Here is a 21,512-nt window from a genome sequence, read left to right as displayed (position 1 = left end):
TTAACACACAAATTTGACACATTAACATCTCTTAGTCAAGTGTGCTCATGTCTGTAATTACGTGACATATTTAAATAAGGTCAAATAAAAGCACGATGTGTTCAAAAAGTTTAGTTGGTGGTGGTTTCAAGAGAGAGATTTATGTTCCTTTGATCATTTCTTCACGAGAAGAAATAAAGAAAATTAAAAGGAAAAAATATGGATTTGAAAAAGGAATTAAAACATGAGAGAATATCGGATAAAGAAAATATGTATTACGCGTTTTGTTTACGAGAGTATAAGAAAATATGTATTATTTTATGGATTGGTTTAAAGAGTTTGAGATTTTTGGGTAATTATTTTTTTGAAGGAAAATGTCACATGACTCTAAATTGTCTAATAAGCATATATTTTTGTCAACTCAGCATAACATATCGACAATTTACCATTTTCACTTGCCACCAAAGTCCAAAAGTGAATAAATTTAAAATAATAGACGTTGAATGAAGAAAAAAAAAATCTTATAAAAGAGAATGACTTCTAAAAATTAAACTAACATAAAAGGTTAAACAATTACATTCAAAAACTAAAAAAAAAATAGTGCAACATAATGTTGTGACTTTCGGAGACAAGTGAGTTTGACAACATCTTAACCTAAACCTTAAGAAATTTGGTATATGGATCATATCACTTAGATGTTGTTCAACATCTACTCTTGCATTCAATGTGAAACTTTAACTCACATTTGACACATTAACATCACTTCCTCAAGTATGAAACTCTATGCATTTGAGATATACCACAAGGAACCACTTCTGCTTCCTTCACAAAGTCAAATCGAGTTATGATATCATGGTTGGATCTTATCGATAGAGCCAACAGTGATGTGGATCCACGCATTGGACCTAAAACAACCATATAAATGAGAATAATACCACATCTTCATCCAATATTTTAATTATGACGAAATTCTAACCCGTACTTGACACGTATCCATTCTAGTGTATATATAAATATATTTATCACATCTCTTCTTAAAAAAAATAAAAAATACATGGGGTATATCTAGTGAGTTGTATGAGAGCATCTCTAGATCCGGCTCCTCTAAAGTAAACAATTCATTTAGAGAGTAAAGTGAATAATATTAATCATGATTATCAAATTAAAAGTAGATATGTCATGAACATCACATCCAATTATGATTTTTTAAAATAACAACGATTGATTTACTTACTTTACACTTTAGATGATTCAAATCCGTTTTATTTTACCCTTTTTTCCTTCTTCTTTTTTTACAAAACCTTCGGTCTTCTGCTTGTTTGCATCGTACTGCCCTTCGTTTCCTTATGAACGTTATGGCCATTGATTTAAACATTGAGTTTTTTGTTTTGTTTCGATTAACGTTGAGTTTCTATTAAGATAAAGCTTTTTGTTTTCACATAACAAACAGTATCTCACTTTTTTTTTTTTGCTAAAGTAATGCAAAACCAAAAGTTTGTTGTATATATCTAAAATTTTGTACACTATTTTCTTTTACAATATTTTTGAGAGTATATAAATTTTTTAAATTAATTTCTTAGCAAGACTCTTATACACTACTACAAAATATATATTTAACATCAAGGGGGTTTTAGTTTTCACATAAGAGAACCGTCACTGCAAGCATCGTTTAAAGATTACCATTGCATGAGTTGACGTTCGAATCCAAAGTTCTTCACTTATTATGATCATTAAACTACTTCACAAAAAACATAACTGTACCATAGCACGACCTATATATACACACACAAAAAATTTGAAATTTCAAAGCATCTTTTCCATTGTTTACGAAAATGAATTACATCTGCTCTCTATCACAGTTTTTAACTGCATAAGTCTTCCATGTGTTAGCATTTAAAAGAAACTAAATTTTAGAAAATGAAAACATAAAATCTTTTCCGAATGCAAGCAGGAGTTATTTCTATTGGGACCCTTGCCTTGCTTTGAATTTCTTATGTTCACATTTCGTCAGGTTTTGTTTCTTCACAAAATTGAATTTGTTCACACCTTAATTTATTCTAATGAACTCAAAAGAGATATCTGAGATTAATAGAATATAGCAAAATACATTGAAAATGAAAGACACCATAAAAACAACAAAATTGGGAATGAAAGAAACACATAAAAAGAAGTAAATTGAATGTAAACCATTTTTTTTTGGCAGTGCTTGAATGTGAACCATTATAACGTGAGAAAGTTGAAGTTGTTAAACAGAAATAGAAAGAGAGAGTCAAATGAATTTAAGAAAAAGTGGTGTTAGTTTAATGTCAATGTCACATAATTAAGAGTATGAAACCCTAGCCATGTGTGTGTGTATAAAAGAGCTAGTTTGCTTCACAATCCTAACAAACATAACACAAAAGCACATTGATCATATAATAAAAATGGCTTCTTCATTTAGTTTCTTAACACTCTTTGTGTTATTTTGTGTCTACATTCCCATAGGAACCATGTCTTTCTCAATGAAATTAATCCCACGAGTAAACTTTGATTCAATTCTCTTTCCCAAAAACATTTCTCTTGAAGAGAAACACAATAGATTAGTCCAACTCTCAAAAATTCATGCTCTTAAGTATCAAATGAACAACACCAATGCAATATCCCCACAAACTTTTCAACCACTTGTCCCAACTATTTCTAACATATATGCTGTTGAAATGAGGATTGGCACACCACCATTCACAACTTTGTTGATGTTTGACACAGGTTCTAGTGATACATGGGTTCAATGTCTTGGATGCACGAAATGTTTCCCATTAAAAGGGGAAAATTTCAAGTATCAAGCATCCAATACTTTTAAGGAGGTGCCATGTGAACACCCACTTTGTGATCCCAAAAAATGTTCCGACGGTAAATGTGAGTATGCTATAACTTATGCCGATGGTGCTAAAAGTAAAGGCATTCTTTTATTCGAAACTTTCAATTTTCCTCCTGGTCCTAGCAATATTGTTATCGATAAACGCTTTTTAAGCTTCAAAGGAGTGGTTTTTGGTTGCGGGCTTCAAAGCGAAAAAATGACATTTGGGGTTGGGGTGCCCATGACAGATAACAATGTCATAGGAGGCATGTTTGGACTAGGGCCAGAACCAAGATCTTTTCTAAAACAATTGAAAGCTGAAACCAATATGCGTTTCTCTTATTGCCTTGGCCAATTCCTCGATCCACAGTCACACAATTACTTACATTTTGGCCCCGATGCTAAAATAAGCGGAGACTTCAAAACAACGTCGCTTGTGCCGACAATAGGCAGCTTAACATTGATACATTACCATGTTGTTTGCAAGGGAATCAGTTTGGATGGGAATAAGCTCCCAATAGACCCTAAACTATTCGAAGTAAAATCAGATGGATCCGGTGGTTTTATCCTCGACACAGGAGCTTATGCTACCATTTTAGTTCAGAGTGCTTATCAAGTGTTGAAACAACGTGTAATGGCTTACTTTCAACAAAAGGGATTGAGTCCCTCTACTGAAAAGAAACTGTCTCTTGATCTTTGTTATCTTAATCCTCCACCCAACATTGTGAAGCCTACGATAACGTACCATTTTGATGGAGGTGCTGATTTTGTGGTGGCTCCTGAGTCAGGATTTCTGTCTGCAGGAGACGGGAGGAATAAAGTATTCTGCTTGGCTGTTCTAGGGCACAATGATTTTGGAAATATATTGGGAGTCATCAACCAAGCTGATCATACTTTCCTCTTTGATGTTGGAAAGAATCAAGTTTCTTTTACCCCAAAAGCAAAAACTTGTAGTAAGTAATGTGTGATAAACTATGTGAAGTGTAATTTGAATGATTTTAGATAAGTCCTTCAAATTTAAATAAAAGTGTGGTTTTCTTATAGTCTTCATTTCCTCTTTAATTTGTTTTGCTTTCTTGGATCAAGGATAAAAAATCGATGTATGTGTCATTAAATCTTTGTCTTGGAGCGTGCTGAAGTGATATGATTTCTGTTTGATTATAGATATTGAGTTTTGAACGCTCTACTAGGGTTTTCAACACCTAGCATGAGCACTGTTTTCAGCCATGGCGCCTGTAATAAAACGGTATGCTGCTTTCACCGAATACCCTCGAACGGATCTAACGTCCACCTCCAAGAGTCATGAACATTGTCCTGCACATCAAAGTTACATAAAAAGAAACACACTCCCTCACACTCTCCTCCTCCTCCCAAGCATACAAACGACATCTCCATAAAACAAGAAACAACTATCACAAGAAATTGTCAAAAAAGAAAAAACTATCACAAGAAATAAGCTACTTTGATATACGAGATAAGATTATCAACAAGTAAATCTCAAATATGCAAGGTGATTGAATTGATGATGTATTGATATCAACAATGATCAATGGAAATGATGTTTTAGGAAAATATTCAATCAGAATCATATGGTAATTAAGCTAATTAATAAACATCATATATCAAAGTTAATTTGCTGAAATTAAAGAGTTAAGGAAAAGATAACACCAACGATTTATAGAGATTACCATTTATAGAGATTACCCTTTTTGTCTTCGCTAAGTGTACATCAATCCTGTCTTCATTAGAAGAAAATGTATCTTCCTTAAACTTCCACTAAAATGTTGAAAATGTTTACATGATTACAAATATTCTTTCAAATCCTAATCCAAGTGATTCTGAATTTTCTATGCTAAGAAATCACACAAAGCATCCAATCTTCAAGATCTCTTGAAGTCTGATAATCCAAATATCTTCGAATCTCAAGCTTGCATGCAATTCTTCGATCTTTTTATCCAAGAAATCTTATTTTATATGTGATGATGGAATAACATATGATGTTTTTAGCTATGTTGTTAGTGTAATTATTTGCATTTGAAGGCAAATTAGAAGTCAATTAGAGTAGTTGTCATTGATTTGAGGAACTTTTTATATTGTTTTCATTTGAGTCGTTGTAATTCACTTTTATCTTTAATTGGATCAATATTTATACATAAATTTACTTTTTTATGTTAAGAAATAAACTACTGAGATTACTTATATATATATATATATATATATATATATATATATATATATATATATATATATATATATATAGGGGATGTATCAAATGAGAGCATTCTTTAAATGAGAGGTGAGAGGGATAAATCACAACCTTTGAATCAATCTTTATTGTGCTACTTAATTTTAAAAATTGCAGCGTATAATTTTTTTATTCCCCTTTTGCGTGCTTATTCTCCAACCGTTTCATCTCCCTGTTGCTTCTTCTCCCTTTTTTAAATTACAAAATAAAAACAATAGTTCTTGAATTTGCAAGAATTGAATCTAAACAAAAAAAACTTACATAGACTAAGAAAAACATTGTAATTGTAGCCATTAAAGTCATATTTAAATGCTTTAAATTATAAATCAAAAATTAAAATCTGTATTTTTTTTTTATATTGTATGATCTTGATTGAATATAATCACCAATGTCCCCAACTGCATGAATGCGAGATAATTCTTGAAAATGGAAAATTCAAATTCGACCTATACTTTTCCGGTGATCAGAAATAGTAAGAGAATCTCCATTAGAGATGCTCAAAGTACTCTTGATCATCCCCTTAGGAAGACCAACACCTATTTCATTCATTCAATAGTGGTTTTATATTTGAAAAATATACATATAAAATAAAGAAGAAAAAGAATATACAATGAGTGAATGTAGCATAGTAGCCACACAAGTATCAAATATTATCCATACAGAGAAAGCATGTAGTTTTACAGATATATAAAAACCATAAATGAGTTCTCTTTAAAAGCAAAAGATAAAATAAACACAAGTTTGGAAGTGTAATTCCTCATTAATTGTACAAATGATAAACTTAGCTCAAATGATGATGATTAAGCTTTTCATAATCTTGGTATGGCACGAGGGTTAACGCGAGGGGTGTCCCAATCAGCAACAATGTGGTCACGAGTGATTTCCTTGAGTGAGCGGCATCCACTTAAAGCCATTGTTAGCTCAAACTCGTCACGCAACATTTGAAGGACCTTTCTTACACCAACTTCTCCTTCAGCAGCCAAGGAGTAAACCACAGGGCGTCCGATCTAGACATAGCATAATTTGTTCGTTAATCATTGTTTATATATTGTTAAGATAACAGCAGTACTAATGGTGGTTATAAGGATAAATTATTTTGTTTTTGTTCGTCTTAATCCTCCATATATTATAGAAGACAAGTGTTGTAATAAAAGTTTGGTCGGGAGGTAAATTAAGTTGATCAATGATTGTTTCCGATTATTTCAGCCAGAGGTCGAGTTAGGGTACTACTTGCATATTTCAATCACTAGGGTACTATAGTCACTCAAGAATTATGAATTCAGATGCACAATCAACACTTCGGAGCTATTTGATCAAAATCAAATGAATTTGATAAGTTTGCTTTTAAGGTTGATTTATAGAGATTAAAATCAGAGTCACAACGGCTCCAAACCATTAACTACATGAATGCGTGGACATTGTGACCATAGACGATCCGAATTAAGAAATTACCACTAATGAGGCAATGAGCATGTAATATATTGGGAAATTTTATGAGTATACTTACAAATATGCCAGAGGCACCAAGTGCCAAAGCCTTGAAGACATCGGTTCCACGGCGTACACCTCCATCCAAAAATACAGGAACACGGCCTTGAGCAGCTTTCACAACCTAAGTAGTTTCAACGGCACAATTATGATATAAACAATCTTATTGTGTAGAATGATTTATACAACTCGATTCAGATTAATAATAATTTGGAATTTTTAAAGTACCTCTTCTAAGGCACTTATGGTGGCTGGAACATAATCAAGCTGCCTTGCTCCATGGTTGGACACAATTATTCCAGCTGCACCACTTTGCACTGCTAGCCTTGCTGCAAAATTTACATCAAACCATTATTAAATATTCGGAAAAAATTCACCTAGAGTGTTGTAATCACTTCTTTTATATGTAATGATGATACTAGTGTATTGGAAAAAGTGTTAAACATAGCGGTGTATCGAAAAAAATGTGTTAGAAAGTGTATTAATAGAATTCTCAAACAGGTTTTGTTTTGCTTACCATCCTCTGCAGTGAGTACTCCCTTCACAAGAATTGGAAGGCTAGTGATAGTCTGAAGCCACTTCACATCCTGCACAAAAGTAACAAGACAACTCAATATCATTCGTACCTCGAAAGAAGCATTGATATACACTAAAAGTCACAGAACCAAAATTAAACTTAGCTTCTGTTTGGATAAATTAAACTCAATCTGTTTTCATAAACTATTCAACAGCTTGCGGATATGTCATAAACTCTCTCAAATAGTTTCACAAATCTTATGTCAGGGATAAAATGCTATGGTTGGTTCTCTGACATACCTTCCAGCTCAGAGTACGATCAATTTGACCAGCAACGTATGAAGCAAGTCCAGAGTCATTAGCCTAAAAGGACCATGGTAACAATTATATTAATGATAGAGGAAAGAACATTAAACTATATTACTAATTTTGTAATAATTGATCTCACTTACTTCGTCCATCTTTCCAAGGTTCAGTCCTTCAAAATTCTTCAATGTCAAAAATGGTGGCAGAACAAATCTGTCAAAGAAATTTTATAATTACTCTTAGTTACATTAATTAAACCTGCAAAGCTGAAACTCAGAAAAACTAAGCATATTGGTTTTTTCGAAAAAGATCTGCCACAATAATATAAACCTGCAACATCAAAATTTTTAGGTCTTCATGATTGCAATGTGACTTTTCGATATATAGCTAAGAATTTGTTAATCTAACAGAGTTAGTTAGGTTAGTTTTTGTTATATTTTTCATTTTCATATGAACTCGTATGTATAAATTGAGTCTGTTGTATTCCTTATTGATCAAGTTATCAATAAATGCGATATTTCAGTTATAGTGATTGCAATTGCGGCCACATCAACCTCATATAACTATGATTCTTTGCAGTATTAAGAATCACAACACGACCACAACAGTTACCATCGAGAAGTAATATTATATCGAGGTTGAAAGAGTCGTACCTGTTCTTGATATCAGCTTCTCTGCGTCCAAGTCTTGGAGTATCAACAGTAAGGGCAATAGCTTTGAATCCAGCTTTTTCGGCTCTTCTCACAAGCTGAGCAACAACATTCCTGTCCTTGTACACCTAAATAAAGAACATGGCCAATGCAGAACATATCATCATACAAGAGAAAAATACTATTGCATGAAGAAATGGAACTGAGAGAATGATGTTTTTATCGCTCACATATAACTGGAAAAAGCGGATTCCAGGTCCAGTTGAAGCAACTTCTTCGACGCTTGAAGTCGCCCATGATGACAAAGTCTGAAAGAATCAACAAGTTAATTGAAGTAGCCGATTTGAATATGCAGTTTAATAAGTGTTTATCGTATAAGAGCTTATGTGTTTCTGATTTTAGAATTGAAGAAGTAATGAGGATAAACTCTACATAAGCTAAAAACACTTTACCGACGTGCAATAAGCTATTTTCATGTTTTTCCAAATACGGTGTTATGCAAAACTTGTTTCCACATGCATACAATCAAATTACACTATGATGTCACTTTGTTTTGTTAGTTTCTAAAACATCTCCGCAAATATCTACATGGGAAGATTTGATTGAATGCATGTGTAAAAATGTTTTATATGACGGTGCATACAAACATAGGAAGAGAAGTACCATGATTGTTCCAGCAGCTGATGCAGCTCTTGCTGTTGCATATTCTCCTGCACAAGGAAAAAATGTACATGAACATCAGAAATTTCAATTTCATGTAGCTGTCTTGTGTTAAAGTTTTCTTAATAAAAAATCATAAGAGTTTGTTATCAACCATTTATCAAAACTAGACGATGACAATATTTTAAGAATTACTAATGTCTAATCACACTTAATTTCTGTGTAATAGCTTATCGATAGAAGTTACAGAACTAGAAACCAAGTTATGATAAACAGTTTGAGTAAGCACGTAAAGCATAAGCACTTATCATATATGAGTGTTCATTTATATGTTATTCCTATAACAAAAGGTACAAGAAAGTCAAATTACTTTCATATAAGCTCTAAGCTGTTTTCATAAGCTACATTTTGGAGTTTATGGAAATAAGATAAAAACAACCAATAAACATATCATAAGTTGTTTTGATAAGCGCAAATAAACTTAATGATCTCTTCTCAACCTATAAACATTTTCATACCCATATAAGCTTAAACTCTGCACAATTCCATGTCATGCATGATTTTTGATGAATTTTTTTTCTTCCTTCTAACAAAATGAAAAAAGTATTGCACAAAGTAAATTTAAAGAAAAAGCAATGATACCCTCGGGATGAGCCATTTTCTGAAAAGCAGTTGGAGCAATCATGATTGGCATGGAAATTTTGAAGCCAAGGACAGTAGTTGACAAGTCTATCTTGCTCACATCGATAAGAATTCGCGGCCTAAACCTGTAATGTTTGTAAACCATATTTTTCAGCACATTAACATTTGTCCTTATTCTTAGAATCATAGATCTACAAAACATTCAAAGGAACGTAATAAAGTAACATAGATTATATGAAATCTTACAAAATTCTGGAAAAGGCATTTCTGTTTTCTTGGAGAGTCCACTGGTCCTCAGCACCAGATGCATAGTAGTCAAATGCCATCTTTGGCAATTTCTGCCTTGCAATTTCCTCATACTCACTGATATTGGTTATCTCTCCCATTTTCAAAGGTGTTTGTTGATACTGGCCTTAAGCAATCCTGCAAGTTATCAACGTTCACATAAAAAACTGTGTTTTTAGCTATGACGTATTTACACAGACACAACACTGACACGTGGATACCAAACACACATATTTTGAAAATAATAATTGTTAGTAATCGCAGGTGTTTATGTTGTATCCGTATATGACACCGATATTTGTCAGAGTTTGAACACGCCTACAATATGAAGTGTCGATCATATGTTTTCAGCTATCAACTATTTCATCATAATCAACTACTAATTTTGTAATATTAGGATAATATTGATGATGGTCTCAGTCTGGAAATATTTCAAAAAATAAATGGAATTTGAAAAAAAATCTAAAATTTCTAGATTTAGGACATTAAAAAGAGAACTAAACACTTTGGATGTAGCCATATTGAATTTCAATTCGAAAGTGTGATACTTAAGGTAAAAACTACGAGCAGTTTATGAAATACAAAAAAGTTGCATCATGTCTCAGAATTATAATGAAAATCTACCAAAAAAAACCAAGCCAATCAGCCTTAACCCTCCCGTTCTCGGGAAAAAAGAGTATGATAATCCAAAGTTCGGCTCAAAGATAAGTAAAAAAACCAAAACAATCATACAGAAAGAAGATTAGTACTATGAGTTATCTAACCAGAAAACTTGAATAAGCAAATAAAAATGAACATATAATGCACGCATACAATAAACTCTACTCTTCAGTCTTTATTTCTTCTATAGTGTGTCACAAAGAAGCATGAATATAAAGGCCATGTAAAAATATAAAACTGAACATAGAAATAAAAATAAATTATTGAAGAAAAAAAAAAAGACCTTGGTTTCCAAAACTAAGCAAGAGTGTGCATGCAGAGGAACCAATGGAGAGAAGCTCCCTAATGAGAAATTATAGAAATGAAATGAAGTGAAAAATAGCTATAGTTTGATAAAATATGTGACTATAATAGAGACAAAATAAGTATGGGGCCTAAAAATTTTGTTGTAACGTGAATGAAGAAGAATTTTTTTCACAAGTGGATGAGCTTTTGGAGGTGAGTATTATTTTGAACCAAATCTCATCAACAAAGTGAGGTGATTTTTAGCCACAAACAATTTGTGTGTTTCACATTATTCTTTTCTTCATTATCATCTTCATCTCTAAATATGAAAAGAAAATAACTAATCAATAAAAAATGTGGAAATATAATTTGTATATATGTATCTTTGTTATATATGTTTGGAGAAGTCTCGAAAATTGAAAGAATAGTGCATATATCAATTTGTCATTGCCCATGAATGATGATGAAATGATAATAATACAAGTGGGTTTGCCAATGGACATAAGCTAATAGATAATGTAAAAAATGAAATAAAAGTTGACATGTATTTCATTTGCCATTACATGGAGAATATCTTAGCACTTAAGTTTACTCTTAAATAATTTAATCTATATACACCAACAATATAAAAGAATTTTACACCATCATCAACTATGTTTATGTGACATTGTTTGATTTTACGTCTTATTGTGGTATTGGTTTTTAACTTACGGGTTATTGTTTATGTATGAATTGTCTACCTCAAATTTCTTTTATGTAGAAAAAAATGTGTCCATATATTGGTACCACTCTTTTGAGATAATGTTTTAGTACATATAATCATGTAATTGCTAAATGTTACTGATTGCAATTCAACCACATATGTCGAATTTGTTCGATGTTACATCCTCCACTGACTTTCTGATTAAATTCCCATCTTCTTTCATTTTCCATCTTACAAATATGTCTTGCCTAAAATTAAAAAAAAAATTGATGGTGCTTTACCCCCTGTAATATAGGTCATTTTTTATTTTCCCTGTAAAATATTTTTTTTGATTTACCCCCTGTAAATAAATTTTTTTTGTAATACCCCCCTAATATGTCATAAAAAAACGAAAAAATTCTGCGTTTTTTTATGACCTATTAGAGGGGTATTCCAAAAAAAAATATTTAAGGGGGGTAAATCAAAAAATATATTTTACAGGGGGAAAACCAAAAATGACCTATATTACAGGGGGTAAAGCACCATTAACCCAAAAAAAAAAAATTGCTTATACAATTTTAGAAATCTAAGAATCCGAAATTTTTATAAACAATTTATTAAAAATTTACTTTATATCAAAGTGTAGAGTAATTTTTGTGTTAAACAATAAGCATCCGAAAGTTACAAAAGAAAGTTCTTTACCTTTTGAATCAAGAACAGGGTTTGTATGAAGTATTTCGACCTAAGTTAACAAAGAGAACATAGTTAGTAAAAAAAAGAAAAAACAAAGAGAATACATAAGTTTTCTTCGTGTAGCCTATTTCTATTTTTAATATACATAAATTACCCTCAAACAATTTGAATTTTATTCCATTAATTATGATTCAATTTCTATAAATATGTTTTTTCTATCCTTGAGAATTCAATTATACTGGTTTTGGGATTTGTCAACTGAACTACAACTTTGTTGTAACAAATTGCAACAATGTGATTCATGTTCGGTAATGTCAATCACTTATCTTTGTATGCAATTCCACCGCTATTTTTGGGAGCATACAAACCATTTATGATATAGTTAAAACACTACTCAGACCCAAATATTTGCAGATAGTCGGTCTTATGATTTTGTAACTCTAGAATAAGGGCAATGTGAATCATAAGATAACTTTCTTCCTCCATACCCATTGTTAAGCTACAACCCATAATCTGCAACATACCAATCACCTTTAAAATTCACAATTTTTTCAATATATGTTCTCATGACCTTTGACATATGATCAATATATGGTAAATTTGAATTTAGGTTTGGAGTAGGCATTGAAACCGGGAACATGATGCTTTGCCAATACGTGCAATTTTTCTTTTTGGAAATAATAACTTTGTTTGTGACGATTGACTATCGTGAAATTAGGAATCAACATGCTCTCTGTAACACCACCCTGAATTACTATTTAATTAATTTCATGAGGTTAAATATGTGGAATATGGATTATTGTTGTAGTGATGATGCATTTTCGATTGAGTATTGTATTATTTTATTGAAGATCGAGTTTTGATGATTAATAATGTGATGTGAGGATTAATATGATGAGGGGAAGAATTAAATAAAAGTAATATAGAGGTGGGAGGTATGGAATAGAAGTAATAAATAAGTGGGGGAGGAGAGAGTAAAATTAAGGTATGTGAAGGAGAGAAAAATAATGATTGGCCCATTATCCCTAGTATAAATATAAAGTTAGAATCAGAAAGAACACCTTTTTGTTGAACGTAGAAACCAAATAAAAGAAGAGAGGAGAAGAAGAAAACCCTAGTTGCGGAGTGGATAGTCAAAAGCCGTATTTCAGAGGGATTAAGGGTAAGAGGGATAATCTTTTCATCTTAGGGTATCCTATTCTGATTTTAGGGTTGAATATTGTTGTATGATGTGTTGATGATGATACCATATGATTCATGGTGAATAATGGTCGTGAAATAACGTTGATGATGTTTCTTGTTGTTGTTAAAAGATGCAAATTGAGAAAACTAACGTTAGGTCAATTAATATGAGAATTTGATCATGAGTAAATAGTGTAATCGCTTAGGTAGGGTGTAAATTGGTTTTAGAATGATAGGGTAACCTTAGGGTGACGAAAAATGAAGTTTAGGAAGGTCCCTCAAGGCAAAATCATAGAAAACTGTGATTTCTTCACATCCTGGGTAAGACGGACGACCGTGCGTGTTAGGCACACGGACCGTATGTTTTGCTATATCAAATTTCCCCATTAGTGTGTTTAAAAACGCACGGTCGTGCACTTTTAATTGCACGGTCATACACTTTTCTCAGCCTTACGAAAACCAACCTTTATACCCCTTTATGTTCCGAATTGGGTTTAGGTGTATTCATGAAAGTTGTAGATGTGGATGTTATCTTTCATTTGCTTTTGGTTTGACTCCATTTGGACATATACAACTTGAGTTATGATCAAAATACTGCACATTGGTCATGCTGCGTTTTTCATGAAATTTTAGCACAATAATTCAATGGACTCTAAAACATCTTTGAAAACAATAGTGAGTTTAAGAAATTCGTTAGTGTGAAAAGTAAAAGTAAGGGTCCTAAGCTATATACCTAACTGAGAGAGTGTGTGTTTAGGAATAATTAGAAGTGATTACCTCAAAATAATAGTGAGTCTGAAACATGAACCGACAATAGTGGCATATGAGGATTAATGATGTTAAAGATGACTTGAAAATTTTAAGTGAAATAAAATGATAGGAGAAGATATAGAGGAGTTGTTTAAGATAGATGATTATGATAAACATAAGTTCCTCAACTTAGTGATGAGCCTAAAATGTGAAGTAGTTTAAGCAGTAGAAGGTGAAGCCAAGATAGATATAGATGTGTAGTTCAATGTAGATAGACAATGGTGATAGTGATCCCTTGGAGTATATAAAGAGTCTAATGTTGTAAATTAATTAAGAGGTTATAAAGTAGAATAAACCAAAAATACGGTGGTAGTAGTTACGATGATCGATGGTAATTAGAATTGATCGAAAGTATGAAGATAGGGCATAAAATATGGATGAGTTAAAGAGGTGAAAAAGACGACAATAAGAGGGGATATGGAGTATGTGTTTTCGGATAACTGATGAGGTTAAACATAATATCCTTATACCGATAATGATCTTAGGAAGCTTGTTAGGTTGAAGAGTAAAAGAGTCAAGGTAAATGGTAATGTTAAAGAAGCGATCAGGTGTATGTAAACGAGGATAAGGAAAGGTGGGTTAAATAAATGGATATGGTGAGTGATAATAACTGTGGTAAGGATAAATATCAAGTTCCTTATGATTAATAAGACGAGACTATAACGGGGTAAATAGCATGGTCACCTTATGAGTCTAAAACACGAATTAAGTTGAAGAAGAATAAGACGATTATAAAAAGGTTTATAGAGTGATGGGTTGCAATAATCAAAGGTAACCAAGTAATTTTCCCAAGGTAATCAAAGAGCCTAAGATGATTGTTAGACAGGAATTTATAAGGTGTAATAAAGAATAACGAATCGAGTGTGGTCGAATTTAGATGATTGTGGATGATGAGAGAATTGTTAAGACGAAATGTAAACGAAGATATGGAGTTGTGTATTAAGTAATGAATGGTGTTATGGATAATGATAGTAGTGAGATGAATGAGAAAGTAGATAAGAGATAATAGTTTATAATGATTGACGATAATAATAGTAATGACCGGTAATGAGATATTAGAACCCTAAAGTGTAATGAAATTTTAGTGGAGAAAGTTTCTGACGTTGAAAGTAATGATAATGTGAGATTATTGAAATGGTTGATGTTACAAATGACGATGAACGTGAGATGAAGTAATATAATATAAAGTTGTTTTAATGAGAAAAATAATTATGAAAGAGGTAATGACGATGGTGAGGTAAAACATGGTTGTATAGATGGAAGACGTTCTAAGAAATGTTAATGGAGAAGTAAACATCTAAAATTATGAATGAAGAATAGGGTATGATATTAGGATGAAAGATGTAGTAATGGAGAGAACTAATGATGAGTGTGGATTCTAAATGTAGTATTGATTAACTAAGGAATGAAATATGTATATATGTTCATATAAGATGTTAGTTGATGATGATAAGTTATCATTGTATAATGATGATTTATGATGAGATGTTCTTCTTGCACGATGATGGTATATGATGATATTATGATTATTAAACGACAACGATGAATGATGTAATGAATGATGATTATGAATGACGAATAAAGACGAATGACTTACTTGTTTAATAATAACATGTAGTATAACGATATGAATTATGTTATAAAGATGATATGTTGTTGATATGTTTCCTATGTGGTTTTTAACGAGTCTTCATGCATCATATCACATTGCATAAAAAGGACAAAAGATGAAAGACGAATGTATGTTCAATAACACAACTCTTACATACATTAAAAAGACGATCAGGTACCGGCATGCAGAAAGGTGATAGAAATGAAGTGCATTGTATATAGGTGATGATAGGTGTAACTGATGTATGTGCTAATGATATGTGTAACTGATGTATAACTTGAAGAAGTAAAGTGAGTGTATTTGTGAATGATGCCTAGCAATGTTATGATGATTTATTTAATTATTCATGTATCCCAACTAAATATTATGATGTGTATTCTCACCCCTTTGTTGTTGTTGTGTCCGTACATGTGGGGTCCATACGGGTTGAAGGAGCTCTAGTTGCGGGATTATTAGAAAGTGGCGACATGAGTTCTCTTCTACCATCACTCTTATTAGTGGAAAGTGCTCTGATTTGTAACACTAGGATCTTAGGATTATTATTTAATTTATGATACGAAGTTTGACAATGAGAATTAAACTTGTTTTTATTATGACAGCCGAATTATTCAGCTACTGAATCGAGATTTAATAATATATGAAGTTTTAGCATTATGACATTTGTAATATGAATTTGAAAAATGACGAGGAGGAATAACATCTTATATTAAAATTCATTCTTTTTATTTTTTTTATTCATTCTTTTTATTGAATATTCCAAAGTTGGGGTTTAGGGAGTTACATAGTGGTATTAGAGCACGTCGGTTTATCCGATCCATACTTTATAATTTTGTTATTTCTTCATAGGCGGGGGTTCGAACCCCGACACCCCATTTATACGAATAATCTAAGGATCAATTTTACAGTTCCACTGAGGCTGACCTGTTGGATGTTGCGAAGAGGCAACGATGAAGCCCCTACGATATATATACCGATGCTTAAATTTGTCCATCAATAGAAACAACAAATTGATTAATAAACTCTTCATGAAATAAATGAATTGGAGATAGATATTTGTACTCAGTGTGCCTAGGTGTGTCAACAGAAAATACGAACAAAATAAATGATTATCAAAATGATTGAGTGAACTCACCCACTCTTTAGGATTCACTTCACCCTTTTTTACCTTTATGTGTAGAATTTGAATTATTGCCCACAAAGTGTTTGTAAAATTGACTGGGAGAGAAATAGGCAAAAGGGCTTTTGAGAATAAGGAAAATAAGAGAGTTACGTGGAAGATAGATTGGAGTATTGTATAATGGTAATTATAGGAATGACAAATAGTAGCATTAACTTGGTGTTTCATCATGGGTTAACATTGCCTCATGAACATGTAACTTCATTAGTGAGACCTTGTGCAAGATTTAATTTGAATTATGCAACAACTTGGGGTGTTACCAGTTCTAGTAAAGCTCAAAGATTGAAAGAGTATAAGCAGCTTGTAAGAAACAGTTCCATCAGTTGTGAGATTGTTATTGCTAGTGATGAAAAATATGGGAATAAGCAGGTTGTTAGTCTTACACCCCGGTTGTATGATTATGTCCTTGAAAATGTTCGGGAACCCGAGGTGAGAATCAAGGAAGATTCCCATTTGTATACCAATACTTTCCTTTTATTGAGCATATGTTATAACTGATATCAATTGGTTGTATTTCAGATTCTAAGGCAGTTGCGAGCGGAGACTGCATCTATGCATGGAAGCCAAATGCAGGTATCTCATATCATTTTGTTATTTGCACAGCTTACTAACCAAATTGTTTGCTTCTACATATGTCTTCACTATGCAAGTTGGGGTTTCTACCGGACTTTAGGGTTTGTGTCAGTAGAGAAGCATAATTATACATTAAATTCATTATTGTTTGTTTCTATTGACGCTATACATGATTTGTAATTTCTTCTAAGTAGTTGATGTGGAAATCTACACTGACCAGGGAACTAGTAGTTTTGAATCAGTGTAGTTGGTTTTAAACATACTGGTCCTTGTCACTATGAATATACTGAAAATGTCCCTTGAAAGGTGAAAACTTCAATCCCGTAAAGTCCCTGTTTGGTAGACATGATTGGATAAGGATGAATGGATAAGAGTAGGATAGAATATAGACATGATAATCATTTATCCTATCTTATATTTGAGATGAATAAAATAATAGCATGATATTGATATGATGTAAAATGACAAATTACGTTTGTATTTTATTAAAAAAAAAATTATGTTTTAATAATTTTAATATGAATTTTGATTTTTTAGATGCCTAATCAAAGAGTTAGATTTTCTATGCATAATTTATCTGTATTTCTTTTAACCCCATAAACATTAGAACAAACCTACATTTGGTAGTTTAAAAAACAAGAGGCTTCAGGTGTCTGGTATACTGGTATTTGATTGCTAATTAGTACGTTATTAGTTTTCGTGTCTGTCTTAAAATCTTGTCCAAGATACATTTTTTGCAGTACCGACTCGCGTATTTGATTGCTAATTACCTTATTAGTTTTGGTGTCTGTCTTAATATCTTGTCCATGCTACGCATATACTGGTATACGTTTAGTTTTAAATTGTGAAATTTGGCGGAGGAAATAAATGATTGTGCTGGAAATCATGCATATCAGTCTCACAGTCTCTTCTGTCAAACAAAAAAAAAAAGACTCGCAGTCTAATTTTCCTTCTATCTGTACTGTCATCTTGCACATTGTAATCCCACTTGCCTTCTATGAAGTAAAATGTTGATGATACATTGTCTTTATAACAGGTGTCTCCTGATCAAGCACAACTACTGGCAATGCTTGTGCAGATTCTTGGAGCAGAACGGTGTATTGAAGTCGGCGTTTACACTGTATGTCCTTTATTTTTAACAGTATAGCTGTAGCTTCTTAATGTTATATAGTATATATTACCAATTAGATTTTGTTCTACACAAGGTTGAGAGAGATATCAGCTGATTGAGGCTTTCATTTGTTATATAAATTGTCTTAGTTTTAATTGGAACAAAAAAACACAGTTCGCTTTGATCTAGACATTCATGTAACCCACACGGCATCGAATATTTATGAACCTTCATTTGTGTACACATCAGAGTCTCTATAATCTTAATTTTTGTATGAAACTCAAATCTTTTAATATTTATGTGATACCCTTTGGAGTTACATTTGTTATATCCTTACCATTTGAATCTAAAGAGTAAAGAAACTATGATACTATAGAAAGATTTAAAAGTAAAAAATTGTTTAAAAACAAATCTTTGCAGATTATGATGAACGTAAAATTAAATAATCTAATGCACCACATCAGTTGAGCGGATCTATTTAATTTTTGTGAAAGATGATGTGCATATTATAGGTTTCTTTCCATTGTCATGCCAAGATTTTTAAACTTGACATATTTCTTTACTAATTGATGAGGTATTATATTGTTAATTTGACCAGGGCTACTCCTCACTAGCCATAGCATTAGTCCTTCCAGAATCAGGTCGTTTAGTTGCCTGTGAAAGAGATGCCAAATCTCTTGATGTTGCTAAGAAGTATTATCAGCTTGCTGGTGTTGCACATAAGGTAAACTTATGCTTTTGATCCCATAAGGTGCCAAATATTTGTAGTTCCACACTTTCACATGGAAATTTATAGACTATTTTTATATTGGATTTTTATCGCCTGAATTCTCTGAAGTTTTAATTTAATGACACTAGGTGGATGTAAAACTTGGACTTGCAGCAGATTCCCTAGAATCTCTAATTATGAATGGTGAAGCTGGAAGGTACGATTCTAAACATCAAGACTCTATGCCTGTTTGAACTAGATTATTTGAACTTAGCTACTTGAACAAGATATGAGAATAACTTATGACATCTCCATAAGCTGTTTTCAGCATATTTTGATAAGCTATTTAGGATAGCTTATGAAAAGAGCTTATAGTTAATTATGAAAACAATTTGACTTTATTCTATTTTTTGTTATAGAAATAACTTATAAACAGCGCTTCATTAAGTTGTTTACCAAACAGGGTGTTGGTATTCCTCATTAGACTGTAGTGGTTGGGAGGTCTTCTACATTCTATATGTTCTCCTTTTTAGGGTTATTGTTTTCTAAGAATGCAGACTATGTGACGTGAATTAGAAAAAAACAAGTAAAATAGAATTTAAACGTTTCCTTTTTATGCAGCTATGATTTTGCATTTATTGATGCTGAGAAAAGGATGACTGAGAAATATTTTGAGATGCTACTACAACTGGTAAGAGCATTATAAAATAGCCAACATTGTCGTTCAATCTGTAATATTTTTCTTAAAAGTTAAAACCTTCTCACTCTGTTTCCCAAAAGTTGTTATACCAGTTCACTTAACGAAGTGCTGTTGCAGGTGAGGATTGGAGGTCTTATTGTAATTGATAATGTCCTTTGGCATGGAAAAGTTGCTGATCCGTTGGTAAATAAATGGCTTCATATTTTTTCGTTATTTCCAGTTAAATGACCTTGACATCTAATGTTCCATGTGCAGGTAAGTGACCCTAAAACTATCAGCATTAGAAATTTTAATCAACGGTTAATGGAAGATAAGCGTGTAAGCATCAGTATGGTAAGTTTATACCGTTTTTTCTAACTACTAATACACTTCTAATTCACTTACGGTGAGATTCTCTCAGGTTGATATATATAATATATCTTCTCTTTTGGTGTCTTAGGTACCTATTGGAGATGGGATGACAATCTGTCGGAAAAGATAACATATTTTTGAAGAGTTCTATCTCATTGCAATTGAACCGTTCAGGGTAATTATACTAATGCGAGATTGAAGAAAACAAAGTTATATAGGTCATCACATGTTCTTAGAACTTGAGATTTACGGAAGGACCGGAGAACTGCATAATGAAGAATGGTAGTTTAGTTCCACAAATGTTGAAGCTCTAGAAAACATTATAGTAGTGACCTATTCACCTACATGCTACAGCTCTATGGGGCAGATATATTGTGAGAATCAAAGGGAAGACAGAAACAAGACAAGTTAGAATCTTTGAGAGTAGTATAATGAGAATGTTTTCATTGGATGGATAACATAACAGGTGCAGGAAGACTTCAAATATGACTATTAGTTTGATAAATTAAGATTCTACTAGGAAACAGATTCAGATGTGTAGATGGATTATTAATGAAAAGTTTGATAAATTAAGATTCTTAATTTTTATACTTTCAAGACGCGAACAAGATTATTAGAAGCAGTGTGACCTCACTTTCGCGATGCAAAACTCACTTAACTCTCTTTCGCAAAGCGAGAGTGCCTTGCGCAACACGAAAATGTATCAGAACGAATTGTCTCATTTACAACATGAACATACAGATTCTTTGCCTTGCAAGTAGTAATTCTTCAGCCAAATTTCTAATGAGACTACTTGCAATGTGTTATATTTCTAATTCTAATTCTAATTCTTCTAAGAAATGTGTTATATTTCTAATTCTAATTTCTAATTGCTAAAAAAAAGTCATGAATTTTTTTTGAACAAATCAAAATGAGATATAAAAAAAGTCATTAATTTTAAAATTTGAATATTTTAGATTTTAACTATAACATCATTTTCTTGTAAAAAACTCTACGATTCATCATTCATAGTATTTGTTTTATGGGAACAATTTCCCTTTATGAGGCATGTTCAATTTTAACTTCTAAGACCATCTTCAATAATTATATTTTAAGGAATTTATTTTTCGTATAAGTGGTTTTACAATGTCATACAATACTTATGCAACTTATATTTATTTTTGGTACAAAGATCACTATGACACTCCTTAAGAGATCGATGCTCATGTCTACAATATTTTTTTCTTTTCTCTCATTCTCACCTCTTCATTTTTAATTTTTGATTTTCCTCTCCTTACACTCACAAAATCACGATTGGATTCAGGCCCTCCGCAAGAGGTGATTCAATTCCCTAGAAATCATGTGAGTGAGTAAAAAAAAA

At 32.1% G+C, this 21,512-nt stretch overlaps 3 protein-coding genes across 4 annotated transcripts; 2 read left to right on the top strand and 1 right to left on the bottom strand.

The window, feature by feature from the left end:
- The first annotated feature begins 2,402 nt into the window (after positions 1-2,402).
- Positions 2,403-3,776, top strand: LOC25487061 (aspartic proteinase nepenthesin-1). The gene has a single exon (XM_013608913.2). It carries the CDS (start codon positions 2,403-2,405, stop codon positions 3,774-3,776), a length of 1,374 nt encoding a protein of 457 aa, XP_013464367.1.
- A 1,890-nt stretch (positions 3,777-5,666) lies between these two features.
- Positions 5,667-10,624, bottom strand: LOC25487060 (peroxisomal (S)-2-hydroxy-acid oxidase). 2 transcript variants are annotated; one of them, XM_024777519.2, is made up of 12 exons: positions 10,551-10,624; positions 9,569-9,745; positions 9,323-9,447; positions 8,684-8,730; positions 8,251-8,328; positions 8,024-8,148; positions 7,517-7,583; positions 7,365-7,427; positions 7,066-7,135; positions 6,777-6,877; positions 6,568-6,672; positions 5,667-6,067 (listed from the first exon to the last, which is right to left on the bottom strand). In XM_024777519.2, exons 2-12 carry the CDS (start codon positions 9,706-9,708, stop codon positions 5,870-5,872), a joined length of 1,119 nt encoding a protein of 372 aa, XP_024633287.1. In that variant the 5' UTR covers positions 9,709-9,745; positions 10,551-10,624; the 3' UTR covers positions 5,667-5,869. The 2 variants fall into 2 exon arrangements, with proteins under 2 accessions (XP_024633287.1, XP_024633288.1); XM_024777520.2 differs by lacking the exon at positions 10,551-10,624 and having other exon boundaries at positions 9,565-9,680.
- A 5,852-nt stretch (positions 10,625-16,476) lies between these two features.
- Positions 16,477-20,749, top strand: LOC25487059 (O-methyltransferase MdmC). Its single transcript, XM_013608910.3, has 9 exons — positions 16,477-17,137; positions 17,228-17,281; positions 18,318-18,401; positions 18,991-19,116; positions 19,251-19,318; positions 19,723-19,792; positions 19,919-19,984; positions 20,057-20,134; positions 20,241-20,749. Exons 1-9 carry the CDS (start codon positions 16,829-16,831, stop codon positions 20,280-20,282), a joined length of 897 nt encoding a protein of 298 aa, XP_013464364.1. The 5' UTR covers positions 16,477-16,828; the 3' UTR covers positions 20,283-20,749.
- Positions 20,750-21,512: the final 763 nt, after the last annotated feature.

Source organism: Medicago truncatula, chromosome 2 (genome assembly GCF_003473485.1).
Source record: "Medicago truncatula cultivar Jemalong A17 chromosome 2, MtrunA17r5.0-ANR, whole genome shotgun sequence".
Taxonomy (NCBI): Eukaryota; Viridiplantae; Streptophyta; class Magnoliopsida; order Fabales; family Fabaceae; genus Medicago; species Medicago truncatula.
The sequence above is the reverse complement of the archived record's forward strand: the minus strand, read 5'-3'. Positions and strand labels throughout refer to the sequence as shown.

Coding starts and splice junctions, on each gene's coding strand:
- LOC25487061 (XM_013608913.2), top strand. CDS start 2,403: ATGGCTTCTTCATTTAGTTTCTTAACACTCTTTGTGTTATTTTGTGTC.
- LOC25487060 (XM_024777519.2), bottom strand. CDS start 9,708: ATGGGAGAGATAACCAATATCAGTGAGTATGAGGAAATTGCAAGGCAG. Junction 7,136..7,364: donor ATCGTACTCTGAGCTGGAAG/GTATGTCAGAGA, acceptor ACTTTTGTGCAG/GATGTGAAGTGGCTTCAGAC. Junction 6,068..6,567: donor TTGGTGCCTCTGGCATATTT/GTAAGTATACTC, acceptor TGCTATGTCTAG/ATCGGACGCCCTGTGGTTTA.
- LOC25487059 (XM_013608910.3), top strand. CDS start 16,829: ATGGTAATTATAGGAATGACAAATAGTAGCATTAACTTGGTGTTTCAT. Junction 19,985..20,056: donor GAAAAGTTGCTGATCCGTTG/GTAAATAAATGG, acceptor TTCCATGTGCAG/GTAAGTGACCCTAAAACTAT. Junction 20,135..20,240: donor AGCGTGTAAGCATCAGTATG/GTAAGTTTATAC, acceptor TTGGTGTCTTAG/GTACCTATTGGAGATGGGAT.